The sequence below is a fragment of the Ischnura elegans genome, chromosome 1, assembly GCF_921293095.1.
Source record: "Ischnura elegans chromosome 1, ioIscEleg1.1, whole genome shotgun sequence".
NCBI classification, from domain to species: Eukaryota; Metazoa; Arthropoda; class Insecta; order Odonata; family Coenagrionidae; genus Ischnura; species Ischnura elegans.
Genome location: NC_060246.1, coordinates 53,240,158 through 53,252,675, shown reverse-complemented (window position 1 = coordinate 53,252,675; position 12,518 = coordinate 53,240,158). Strand labels below are relative to the sequence as shown.

Sequence of the window (12,518 nt, the reverse complement as noted above, 5' to 3'; positions counted from 1 at the left end):
GAAAACGCATGATTTTTTTTCTAAGGCTAAGTGGTCCATAATGATCCCACGATTATCATTAAATATTCTCAGCATGAAGTAATTCAGCTGCAAAAAAATAAAGTTTACAAAAAAATCTGTTAGTACCATTTTTCATTGTCAGCATCCACAGGGAAAGGCCATGCAAATACAGACTCATGGTTCAGTTTAAAGTAATCACTAATGTATGAGCAAAGATCCTGATGAAAAAAAATCGTGAGTCCGCTGTTCCTTTTATTAAAAAAAATACTCATTCATGGTCACAGGAAAAAAATGTCTTTTTCAAGGCACATAGATATTATACAGTTTGGAGGAGATATAAGCTTATACTCATGATTAAACAATATTGAAGCATGCATTATCTCACTGTAGCGTATGCTACTGGCTCTTAGAGTAGGAAACACATAAGCAATCATGTGAATGTACTCCCACACGTAATGCTAATTTCGTGCTATCTGAACTATTCGAGTAGAGGGAGTTTTAATTAAAAAAAACAATTTTTTAATAATAAACTATTTTCGGCCTGTGTGATCCATCTCACAACCAGTCACTGCATCAGCAAAAGTGAATCCATCCCCCTGAAAAACGATAGATCGAGGTTCCACTGTATACCCATGTCTCATATAGCGCAAGGGATGCGTTCCTTGGGGTCTTTGCGCTATACGAATTTGCGTTATACGAGAGCGTTTTAACATTGGGAAGATAGGGATGCGTTCCTGGTAGCATAGGTCTTGGGTATTGAATTTCCTCTAAAACATATATGTTCCCATAAATAGCCTTAGAAAACATTATTTATACAAATGTTTATAGTTTAAAACATCTCTAAAGATAGTATGCACGCATTTGAAGACTTTAATTCACGTTAAAAAAATACTTACGTGCTTTGGAAATTCCCTCCTGTCGTGCGGGTGGTCTAACATCTGCTATCTCAGGGGTTCGTAATGCATTGCCGGCAGTTGACGATATTTCAAACCAGTCTAAAAACAACTATCGTGTCACCCAGGCCCTTTTGTCGCTCATCGAAGTGACAGGCAAATGCTACTTTGAATGCCATTTCATAGCTAGCGGAGTTTATGAATGATAAATCATTTTAATTTGAAGTCCTCCGAGTCATTAGCAGCTACGTGAAACAGTCTTTAAATGCCTTGAAACCTGACCCAGGTTTTCCTTCCCTGAAAATGAATGAACGAGAATGCATTCTTTTCCAAAAGAATATCGTCTCGACAGCACTAAAAACTATTTGAGGGGGAAAGGAGCCACTTTCAATCACAGCTTGGAGTTCATCAGAAAATGTTGTGGTGACTGCGCTATCAACACTTGCAGATTCACCTGATATCGCCGCACTGAAAATACCTGCTTGCCGTTTAAATTCTGGAACCAACCGGAGCTTTCACTAAATGTCTCGGAGCGATTACCACTCTCATCTTTCTGTTCTGATTCACTATGAACTTTTCGTATGTGTAGACCGCTTGGTAGAAGTTGGTGCGGCTGAGGCCACTGATGTTTTAACTTCGTCTTTATTCAGAATAAGGCATTGTGCGTTTAAACTTCCGCGCAATATCGCTTTGACGTTCTCCATTTTCAAAAAAATTCACCTAAATCAATTTATATTCTAGGTTTATGGTTTTTCTTGATAAATTCTTGATTTTTCTACCCGCATTCCTATTTTTTGTCATTTCCTCTTGGTTTTTACTCTGCATGGCTCTATCGAAGTCACCTTCTACTGCTGAACTGTATTCTTGAGACGCAGAGGGCCTATGACTGCGGGGAGGGAACGAAGCTATTATGTTTGAGACTCTATAGGGGACCCTCTTACATGTTCATGCTATTCATGCGCAACTCGGCCACCGCTCCATTTCTCCCCCGTGAATATCGATAACCTTGAAGGCTTTAGCGTAGACCCTCTACCTGGAAGTCAATCGCCCGATAACCTATGACGGCAAAAATTACGTCTCAACCAGTATTGCTTTAAAAAAACTCATTTCCACTAGCCCCACGCTTAATTAATGATCTAAATTAACTCATTCTGTTAAGGAGACGAGATAAATTACTTCGGTAGGCCGGTTATCTGGACCCAATGACGAGTAATACTTTTGGCCATTGCACAGCAATGGATTTCGATTAATATATAAACACAAAAGAAGATTTGAGGCAAGCAATACTAATAATAAGCGTAAAATGATAGAAATTTCGTGTGTACTTAGCGCAAGTTCACGTTTTATCACAAGAGCGTTTAAGATTTTTGATTAGGCTACACTGCGTTGCAATGTTTTCCCGAAGAACGAATTTGCGCTATATCGAAATTGCGCTAATCGAAATTGCACTATACGAGACATGGGTGTATTCAGTTTACCTCGCCAAAAGTCTTATATTTCTTGTATAGTCCTTATTTTTCCCTGTGGTTTAATTGTAATCAGTATTTATTTTCATGAATAGCCACCTTCCTTAATATTTAATCCTACAATGGGTAGACTATTAAGTACATTTCTAGGATTGTTTACAAAGTGAAATTAGTGATGCATCCTAGATTTGGTGGCCATCCAAAAAAAACTGGCGATTAGATAAAACCCTACGGTGACCCTGACTCAAGAGTGTACTTATGTTATGAAATATGCCATTGGCAATTTAGATAAAGTATTTAAATTAGAGATGGGTCGAATAGCAGATTTCTCGAATTCGAATATCGAATTCGAATATTAAATCATTGCTCGAATATTCGAATACCTCGAATTTCGAATACCTCGAATACTAAATGATGAATGCTGGTATGTTTGACTCGGTTGCCTATGCAGCAAGCAACAAAAGATTTTGGGGAGTAATTTTGATTTCCTTTAAATGATTCGAACAGGAATTTAGCTGATTAATGAATATTTTAATTTTATGGAAACAATTGGACATATAATTAATTCAACTAACATCGCTTTACCCTCACTCCTGCTGCCAAGTGCTAGCTGACAATTTGAGGCATTTTGCAAAATACAAGCTCTTTTCCACCGGATTTTCAGTCCATCTTTGGGAGTTCTCAGGAGATAAGAAGATAAATTGGAATTGCTATCAGGGAGAAACAAAATATTCTGAGAAAATATCCCTTTGTCTGGGACTGTAACAATAAAGATTTATAGCACCACTCATAAATTGTAACTTGATATATGTTTTCCGAAAAAAATACCGCATCAACTTCGGAGAAGCTCTGCTGCTCATATCGAGTTTCGCTAGAATGCTAAGTCTCCGTCCAATTTTGACATTTATTTCCTCGCGTAAAATGCTTAAATAAACTCAGAAATACGTCGTGTTTGGTCTTATTCTTTTTGAAATTACGCGCACATTACTAATATTTCAATTCAATAAAGGTGTAACATCAATTGACGAAAGTCATTCTTAGACACCTTGATGTGCTAATAGATGACTCATGCAGCGGTTGACCTCCACAGAAATGGGGAACTTCGAAGCTGGTAGGAAAAAAAAGGTCAGTGGGGGAGAAAAGGGAGGGCCCGAAAGACGTTTCTATTGTTCTCGTGTAACTTGGTATTTTTTCGAAGCTAAGGTCTTCGTAATATGATCCCTGCGCAAGCTGTGACCTTTTTTTTATTTCGAAGAAGAGGAAAGCCTCAGAGGGGGGGCTAGTGCGGAATGGAGAGGGATACCGGATCTTGGGAAATGCGCTAATGCAAGTATCCCACGGAACTCACACAGCTGTTGACCTCCAGAATGGGGAACTTCGAAGCAGGTAGCCAGAAAAAGGTCAGTGGGTGAGAAAAGGGGGGAGGGCGTGAAACTTGTTTTTATTGTTCTCGTAACTCGATATTTTTTTCGAAGCAGGGGTCTTCGTAATGCGATCCATGCGCGATCTGGGACCTTTTGTTTGATTTCGGAGAAGAGGAAAGCGTCAGAGTGGGTGAGGCAAGTGCTGAATGGAGGGGGATAGCGGATCGTGGGAAATGCCCTAAGGTTGCTATCCCACGGCACTGAGGTTCTCCTGGTGGGGGGAATCGGGGATTTTCGGATTTTTTCACCCGACCATTTTCGGTTCCACTCGTCGAACTCTTTTCACCGCTAAAATCCACTAATTTGATGTAATTCGTCAACTTGCGTAAAACGGCGCTGCGAGCACTAAATGACTACAGTTCTCTACATTTTTCCGAGTCAACTACCAACGACGTGCGGGCGACAGTGTATGACGCGAAATTCAAAGTATTCGAGGTATTCGAGGCGGTACTTTTCGCATAACTATTCGAAACCTCGAATATCGAATACTTTCTAATATTCGAGGTATTCGAGTATTCGCGGATACTATTCGCACATCTCTAATTTAAATCCATTCTGTAGGTCATCAACTACTTTCTTCTCTTATTTTTGTCCTATGAAAACAAGCAAAAACTTTCTCCGGCAAGAACATGGAGGTACTTCAGTGACTGGGCACTATACACGATCTATATACCGTATAAGCGTATGTAAGAGGCGCACCCCTATTTTGAGCATCGAAGCTATGAATAAAAAAATTTTGCGGCATTTTTTTTATACTATCGCGCGGTGTTGCAGACGTACGCCTGGAATTTCGATAGTTATCGAAATTTCCTCTTTCAATACCAATTGAAAGAGGAAATTTTGATAACTGCGGCGGTAATAGCGGCATAAGAGGGAGTAGAAAAAGTTCCAATCCTCCCTTCGCATACGCCGTTGCTCTAAGATGCTTGTCCTATTCACGAACAATTTTGTTCAAATGCTCTCGCAGGGGTATTGCAATAGAATTTCAGCCGTGGAAATTTTTAAGGCAAAACACGAAAGGCACATAGCATGAACCTTCCCAAGAGCTTGGACAACAATTGGGGCAATCTCAGTGCCATAGGATAATAACCACGTCGTAGATTTAACGGAGCCACACTCGGCCCTACATCAGCCAATGCCTCTGCCGTTTTTTTTCCTTTCCGAGACCCTCCACAGGAAAATAGGAAAATAAAAAGTTACAGGGGAACGATGGAAACGTGTTTCATCCCTACCCCATCTCACCAACTGACCTTGATCGATCTCCCAGTTTCTGGAGGCCAAATGCTAGGTGAGTCATCTACTGAGCCCGAAGATATCTCGATAGCTTTCAATAATTGTATGACACGCACGAGGTTCAAAAAAATAAAGATATCTAGCGCGACGAATATCTGAAAAAATTAAGTTTTTTAAGCTCTAATTGTTTGACACAAAGATTTATAGTTACAACAAGGCTACTAATATTCAAAATAGTCCTAACAGCACAATTTCGGAAGATACAAGCGCAGCATAAGCGCATTCAAACAAGACGAGATGGACTGGAAACTTTAGGCAACGCAAACTGCGTATATCACATTGCTGCGCCATTGCCCCTTCGCTTTGGTGGTAACGACGTCACATGCAACATCGGACGTGTTCGTCCATTGCTCCTTCGCTCGTAGCCTCGTTGCTTCAAAGACGGAGGGATCGCGCTCCTTCCCCTCGATCTCTCCCTCCGCGCTCTTCACTTATAAGCATTTCTGATTTCTTCTATCCACAATTTAGTCCAACAATGAACACACTCGTTCGAATTTTTTAAGCGCAGGTTTTGGCACCAATATAATTTTCAGTTGCAATAATCCTCATATTAGCGTCTGAAGATGATTTTTGAAAAATCAGGTCCTCAGCATAATGTAAATTACTCGGAGGCAGATATTGACTATTAATCATGTCCTTCAAAACTACGTGTTTCTCTACGTTTGATAAGCGATTACTATATGCAGTATAAATGCCGCGGGAAGCTAACTCGTGGCAGTAAATTTAGCGCGCCCTCCGGAGCGAAAAACCCCGCGCGATCTTTTCCATGTTCACCTCTGGGGTACCGACGTGACGGCGCGATGCTTACAAAAAAGCAAACAGGAGCATTTTAAAAATACGTCACTAAGGGAGAAACTCACTAACGCTGAAAACCAAGGCCACTCAGTTCCCCTTGGACTTGCGACCGGCGAAGGGGAGGGGGTGATAAGAAGTTTGTGTAAGAGGCGCACCCTCATTTTTGGCTGCGATTTCTGAGAAAAAAGGTGCGCCCCTTACATGCGCTTATACGGTAGTTCTCACACATTTGTCTATTGGATATCCATGCTGCAATACACTTATCTCACCAAGCAAATGATCTAGGTGAGTAACTTAGATCACAATCAACGTTTTATTTAACTTTCCAAATCTCCCCAAACAGTCCCCTTCATCTGTTTCAACAACACATTGGTAACCCAACTTATTCAAAATCTGCAGTTTGACGTTATCAGAGGAATTATTTTTGCCAAATTTTCATTTGAGTCCCTGCATAGACCGATTTTCTATCCACTTCCCATGTCTGTCATCAGTGGATACCGTGCCGTGACGTCTTTCTCCGATGACGTCGTGTTTTCAAGTAGCTGATGAAGATGTATTTCAAAAGACTCATAACTCAGCTAAAAAACATTATTCATCCGCAAAATTTTCGGCAAGTATATTTGAGGAAGGGAGCTTCTTTTTCTAGTAATTTAAAAAAGTATTGCATTTTCCCCATGTGCAGAGGCCAAAACGAGAAACCAGCAATCATCAATGAGCATGGGAGGGAAAATTAAATTTGAAGTGAAAATATTTCTTTACATATAATTAGTAGAGCACAGATCAAATAAATAAGCCAACAAAATAGTTACCATCATATATCATCAAGCTGTCTGCAACGGAGCAATAAGGAGATGGCTGTAAATTCATATCATTCACAAGAATCTTGATGTGGTTGTAAGGAGTTGTTTCAAAAATCCATTCACAATCAAGATTTCCAGCATAGCCATTTGGATATCCGGGGCTAGTAAACACTGTACCATTTGTTTGAGCAGTAAATATGCCCCCACACCCAGGTACTGGAAATAGAGATCATTCACATCAAAATACATAATTTTGCATCACATTCACAGGCAAATCAAGTTAAATTATGAAGCACATAAGAATTTTTTTGTTAATCAGAATCAAACAGGCCAAAAGTACAACATAGGGGTGTGGAAAAAAATACAAAGAATTGACACAAAAAGAAAATGGAAACAAGACCAAGTCCACATACAGTGAAAGTCCATTATATCAAATACTGAGGACCCCCAGAAAATCAGTAGTTTTAATGCTAACTCGTTACAGCCAATGTCTACCATAAATAGTCTTGTTTTCAGATTATTACAGCAGGGTAAGTGGTATATTTGCATTGATTACACATTTATGTTGATGTATGAGTAAATGAACGTTTATTATAATGGTTATATCTAAAAATAATTACATTTCAATAATAAATATAGCCTATGTCTCACAAAATTTGCCTCATTAGTCAGTCAAAACAGTTCAAAAAGACAAAAATTCCATTGATTTATACAGTTTTATGCATCAATGAATGATCAGTAAAACCTTTAATCTCATTGACCCTTAAAGTTGAAATATTCAATTGTGTATAATATGTGAATTTGTAAATGATTATGACGTGCCTTATACTATGCTTACAAATGTATCAGATCTCCGGGCAAATAAAGCTTTTTTATTATTATTATTGACCATGGAGAGGGCACATGGCGAAATGTAACATTAGAAGGTGCATCGACACCTCAAAGAAAATATTTTTTTTCTCTTTCCTTAGAATGATATAGTTACCCTGTGTTTTTTTAAATAGGTCCACCACATTAAATTGATACTAACAATTATTCTAATTAAATAAAGAAGAACCATGGGGTGATATACACCCAGCGTGCCCTTTCCCGGGTTAATAAAATAATTCCATAGCTGGGATGCTTTCTCTCCAAGTGTCAGACCATCTTGGATAGGGAGATTTCCATGATCCCATTAGCGCTGGCGGATTATTGCCCTTTCGTACCTTTGTTTGGATTTGTTCTCCATTCAATGTTGCATGTATTATTAATTTTGTAATCCCAAAGATAAAAGACACAAAGAGAAAAATGTTGATGTTTGGATATGTCACACCGAATACTTTTCTGGAGGAATGCTCTCATTAGAGCAAATTTATCAAACAAACTCAATATTTTTGTCGTTAACTACAGTGGAACCTCGTTAAAGCGAGTACGGGCTATAGCGAGACCCCCGCTATTACGAGAGATACCCGATGCACCGTCAATTGATCCTATAATAAGCATGTTAAAATTTCGTTTTTACGAGGCCCTTTTGGTGTTGGCTCTCGCCATAGCGAGGGTTTCACCGCCGGAAAAACTTACACCAAGACTCCTTAATCTCTGTAATTGCTAGCGATCTGTTAGAAATGAAGTTAATGGAGTGCTCAGTCTCAAATTTATGTGGTAAACTGTCGTTCGATAAATAAGTAGTAAATTTTGGTGAAAATGTTGTGGCATTAGCATTCGCGAATGCTTGATCTTCTTTTGTTCCTCGGGCGGCAGAAAGCAGTCGTCAGCATACCCGCACTTCCATGAGTTGCATGAATAGAAAGCATTTGATGGAACACACCATGGCCAAAAAAACATCAAACACGTCTAAGCAAGAAAATAAAAATAAAGGAGTAATATGAGGTATATTGGCTATTATTTGCACCACCTCCGGTAAAGCGACAATTCGCTATAGCGAGTGTTTATTAGTGCACCGCGGGGTTTCGTTTTATCGAGGTTCCACTGTATATGCTAAGGCTACCATGAGAAGATATTCATTGGATTATTATCCTTTCCACTCGTTTTCACCCACAGATGTTGTTTCACTACTGACCTTGCCAACTGCATAATGTCCTCACTTGGGCTGTAAAGGATGAGTAGTCTAGTAAGGTGTAATATAACCTTACAGCTACTTTACACTATTGGTGTTATATCTCTTTGATATTTCAAAGTTAGTGACAAAGGCAAAATCAAAAGAAGAATGAGTCCAAAGACGACATCTCTATGATATTATTGTGCCTATTTCATGTGTGTTGCTAGAAACTGCAGAAATAAAACATCTGAATGTGTGTATTTTATTTCACTCATAACTTAAAAAAGGATTGGTCCAGATACTACATCACTGTTTGAGTCTCAAGCATTCATGGATAAGCTTCCAACTCAGGTGGCACTGAGTCTCTTTTTGGCAATCCATGAGACATGCAAAGTTATCTTGTGTGGAAAAAAGATATGAACCTGCACGTCACCATGAGGCAGTCCATCACTATGTGGGCAGTTGCAAGATTGAAGAGGCCAAGCGCCATTAGATAAGGGCTGAATCCTGGCAAAAGCAAGCGATCACCACAAATAATTTGTGAGGGTTGGCTGAAGAAGGCCTGAAAGTCTCCTCAAACATGGAAAATCACTGCAGAAACCTCACGTGATTCTGAGAGCAACAGCGCTACAATGTGCTACACATTCAGGTGCGATATCCCTTCCAACTGCATCTCGCATCACGGTGGTCCCCAAGCAAGAAATTAAGATGTATATAGACAATGATATCAGTAAATTGTAGAGGAGATGATTAGGTTCCATATATCTGCCACAGTGTACTTGGAAAAATGCATCTGATATAAGCTTACAACCAGGGAAGTTTAACAGGATAGGGGAAATTTTTCCGCAAGCATTTGCGACACCTATTCTTGTAGTTGTTGCTAAATATAATATTTGTAGCCATAAAAATGCATAATTCAGCCATGAATTTCCAATGTATGCTATATTGCCTTTCCTTATGATAACTAAATGTCTATTTCTAATGATTTTTATTTTCGGTCGAAGTGCTATTAGAAAAACAAATGAAGGTGACATCCGCGTCCTCTCAAGTGAACTGTATTGTTGTTTCGGAGTTCTGTAGTGAAATCAAAGAATGTCGGCATTTGCCAGCGTGTATCGCATCATAATAGATCTTCAAAATTTGGAGTATCGTAAGAAATACGTTACTGTTGTGCAGTTAAGGACTGCCCTTCCGAGGGCTGTAAGTTTTTCTGTTTTCCTCGACAAGTAGCCAGGTAAGTCACATTCATTTTTATTGCATCTGTTGTCATGTGTTGTGAAATACTTCTCAAGAACGTAGTTGTTGGATGTTTAAATTTGGGTAACTTAATCCAACTCTTTAGAAGAACAGTGACATTTCAGTTTATTTCCTCTCAATTGATAAAGACATATCTTTCCCGTGGAGTAAGTATAGGACTGTTAAGAATGATCAATGCAAATGTAGTTCATCTGCTTGAAGCGATTATTATTAAATTCCAAGGATCTTGAAAAAGGAATGCATAATTTTTACTATGCTTAGTTAACTTCCATCCTTCGCTCGTCACATTGTTTTTATGCTTCTATGTGCTTGCTCCGAACATCCAAACTCGGTGGTTTGAAGTTACTATGTATTAGAATTACTGTTTAAATTTATTTAATTAAGTTAAATCATTTTTAATTAATGCCTTTATTTTTCACTTATCTACACCAAATTGTTTTGTAAGTGAAGTTAACTTTATCGTATGAATTTTTGTGTAGGTGTCATGTGAATCTTTCTTCAATTTTAACCTGGTATTGAAATACTCTTTGCAACAGTCTAAGATAATTTTCTTCTAAGAAATTACTGAGCTGTATTTCTAGTTCCTTAAAAAGTTTTGAATCATCGCATCATCCATGCTGCCATTCAGAGGCGTAACTAGGACTACGCTTTGGGGGGAGGGGATAGCCTGGGGTGGCGATTCCCCACCTTCGTTGGGGAAATTTTTTAAAAAATAGCATGCCTGGAAATACATTTCACACAATTTTCGCACTAAAAAATTGACTTTAAGCAGATGCAGTTATTAAATGCCAAAAATAGACAATTTCTTTTTGTTTCTCTGAGGCTTTGGGGGGGGGGGGGGATTTATCCCCCTTCCCCCCCTATAGTTATGCGTCTGCTTCAATTTTTGTCATACAGAACTGATTTTTGTGGATATCGTCTAAAAATTGTTTAACAGTGCAATACTCAGTTATGGCCAATTCACTTAGCTAATTTTGTTTGAAAGTCCTAGCATTTCTCATAACTTTCTTGTGTTTTTCATAGGGAGGTGTAATTTCCCTTTAATTTCTGAAACATTACAAGTGATGTACTCTGATTGTGTTTCTTGCTATTCTTTCTTTATCCAGGAGTTGATGAATCATTCTTCAGAACTTCATCATGAAAAAATATGTAGCACAGAACTATTCGGCTAAGTTTGTTATTCTCATGAATAATGTACTTATTGACAATAAATATTATTTTTGTCTTTTTATATTCGATTTTAATTTATGTGCAATAACCTAAGATAAACAATAACCTACTGCCCTGAGGCCTTGATGGCTCTTTCCTTCAAATAAAAATTATATGAAACTACCCATTCGCTCCTGAGAATCAGTAATTTTGTGCGTACGAGTTTGCGGGCATTTTGAGTTGAAGCTAACAGACTTGAAATAATGGAATGGGAAGGGAGGTCGTGTTTTAGTGATTTGAATTTGGCGGCAGATGCCGATGCTGCTGCCATCTGAACTTATAGTAGTAAAACTCTTAACTGTCAAAGAAGTTTTTCGTGGAGTTGGACATCTATGCTTACAACCATCCTCTAGTCAGGAAAAGTGCAGAATTATCTTTAGAGTTATACATCATGGAGGCATCCATGGCAAAATTGATTCGTTATAATGCTACCAAAAACATGACCACTCAAAATAGGCAGATAATTTCCCTATGCTTTTCTACATGGGCCAAACAACACAAAAAATCACTCTCTATAGTGCTACCCTAGCCATATGCTGTAATCATTACAACAGACTCCACTGCACATTGGTTATAAGTACTTCACATTATGTATTACCTAATTTAAGAGTTAATAAGGAAGTTTTTAAGCATGGTATGAAAAATACATACTGTCTGACATTACGTTTTACTGCAGCTCAAGCTAGCACCAATGGTTATTTACTTCATCTAATTTAATGTGTACGAATTAAATAATCAACGCTACAAAATTCAATGTCATCAGGGCTATATTTTGAAATCTCAATTCTTTAGCAGAAAACACATTCTTACACTAAAATCAAATCATCTCCAACATACACTATATGTACTTACTTGACAAGGATGTATTTGCTGGAGCAGGAGTGGATGTTAGCTCTCGAGGTACTTGGAGCCAGTTAAGCGAGAACCAAGATCCCACACGGATAGGTTGAACATTCCAGACAATATAAACTACATTGGAAGAAGAAGTCAAAGGTGGAGGGCTATTGTAGTCACAATCTTCAAATAATACTGGTGCTGACTCATCATATCCATCAAGGAGCTGAAAAATAATAAAAATTAGAGTTTTGTGACTAATTTGAATTATCACAGTTGACATAAAACACCTAATGCCAGCTAAATGCAAGATAGCATTATAATCCGCATTTAAAGTCAAAGTATCCAAAGATGGGAAATACCTGAAGGGACCCTTAAGGTTTGGCTAATGCAATCATTCTAGACAATTGACAAAAGGTCATGAGTAATGAATACCTTATTCTCTAACTTAAAAACTGTTGAGCATTATCCCTCAAATATTGTTGCAATGTCTCTAAAATTTGCTCATG

At 38.4% G+C, this 12,518-nt stretch overlaps 1 protein-coding gene across 1 annotated transcript in view; it reads right to left on the bottom strand.

Annotated features, from left to right (window-relative positions):
- LOC124160663 (cubilin-like) overlaps positions 1 to 12,518 on the bottom strand; it is a 270,327-nt gene that overhangs the window by 122,026 nt on the left and 135,783 nt on the right. The window contains exons 37-38 of the mRNA XM_046536589.1: positions 12,028 to 12,235; positions 6,681 to 6,887 (exon numbers count right to left, since the gene is read on the bottom strand). Coding sequence (XP_046392545.1) covers positions 6,681 to 6,887; positions 12,028 to 12,235 — 415 coding nt within the window. The remainder of the gene's footprint in view (positions 1 to 6,680; positions 6,888 to 12,027; positions 12,236 to 12,518) is intronic.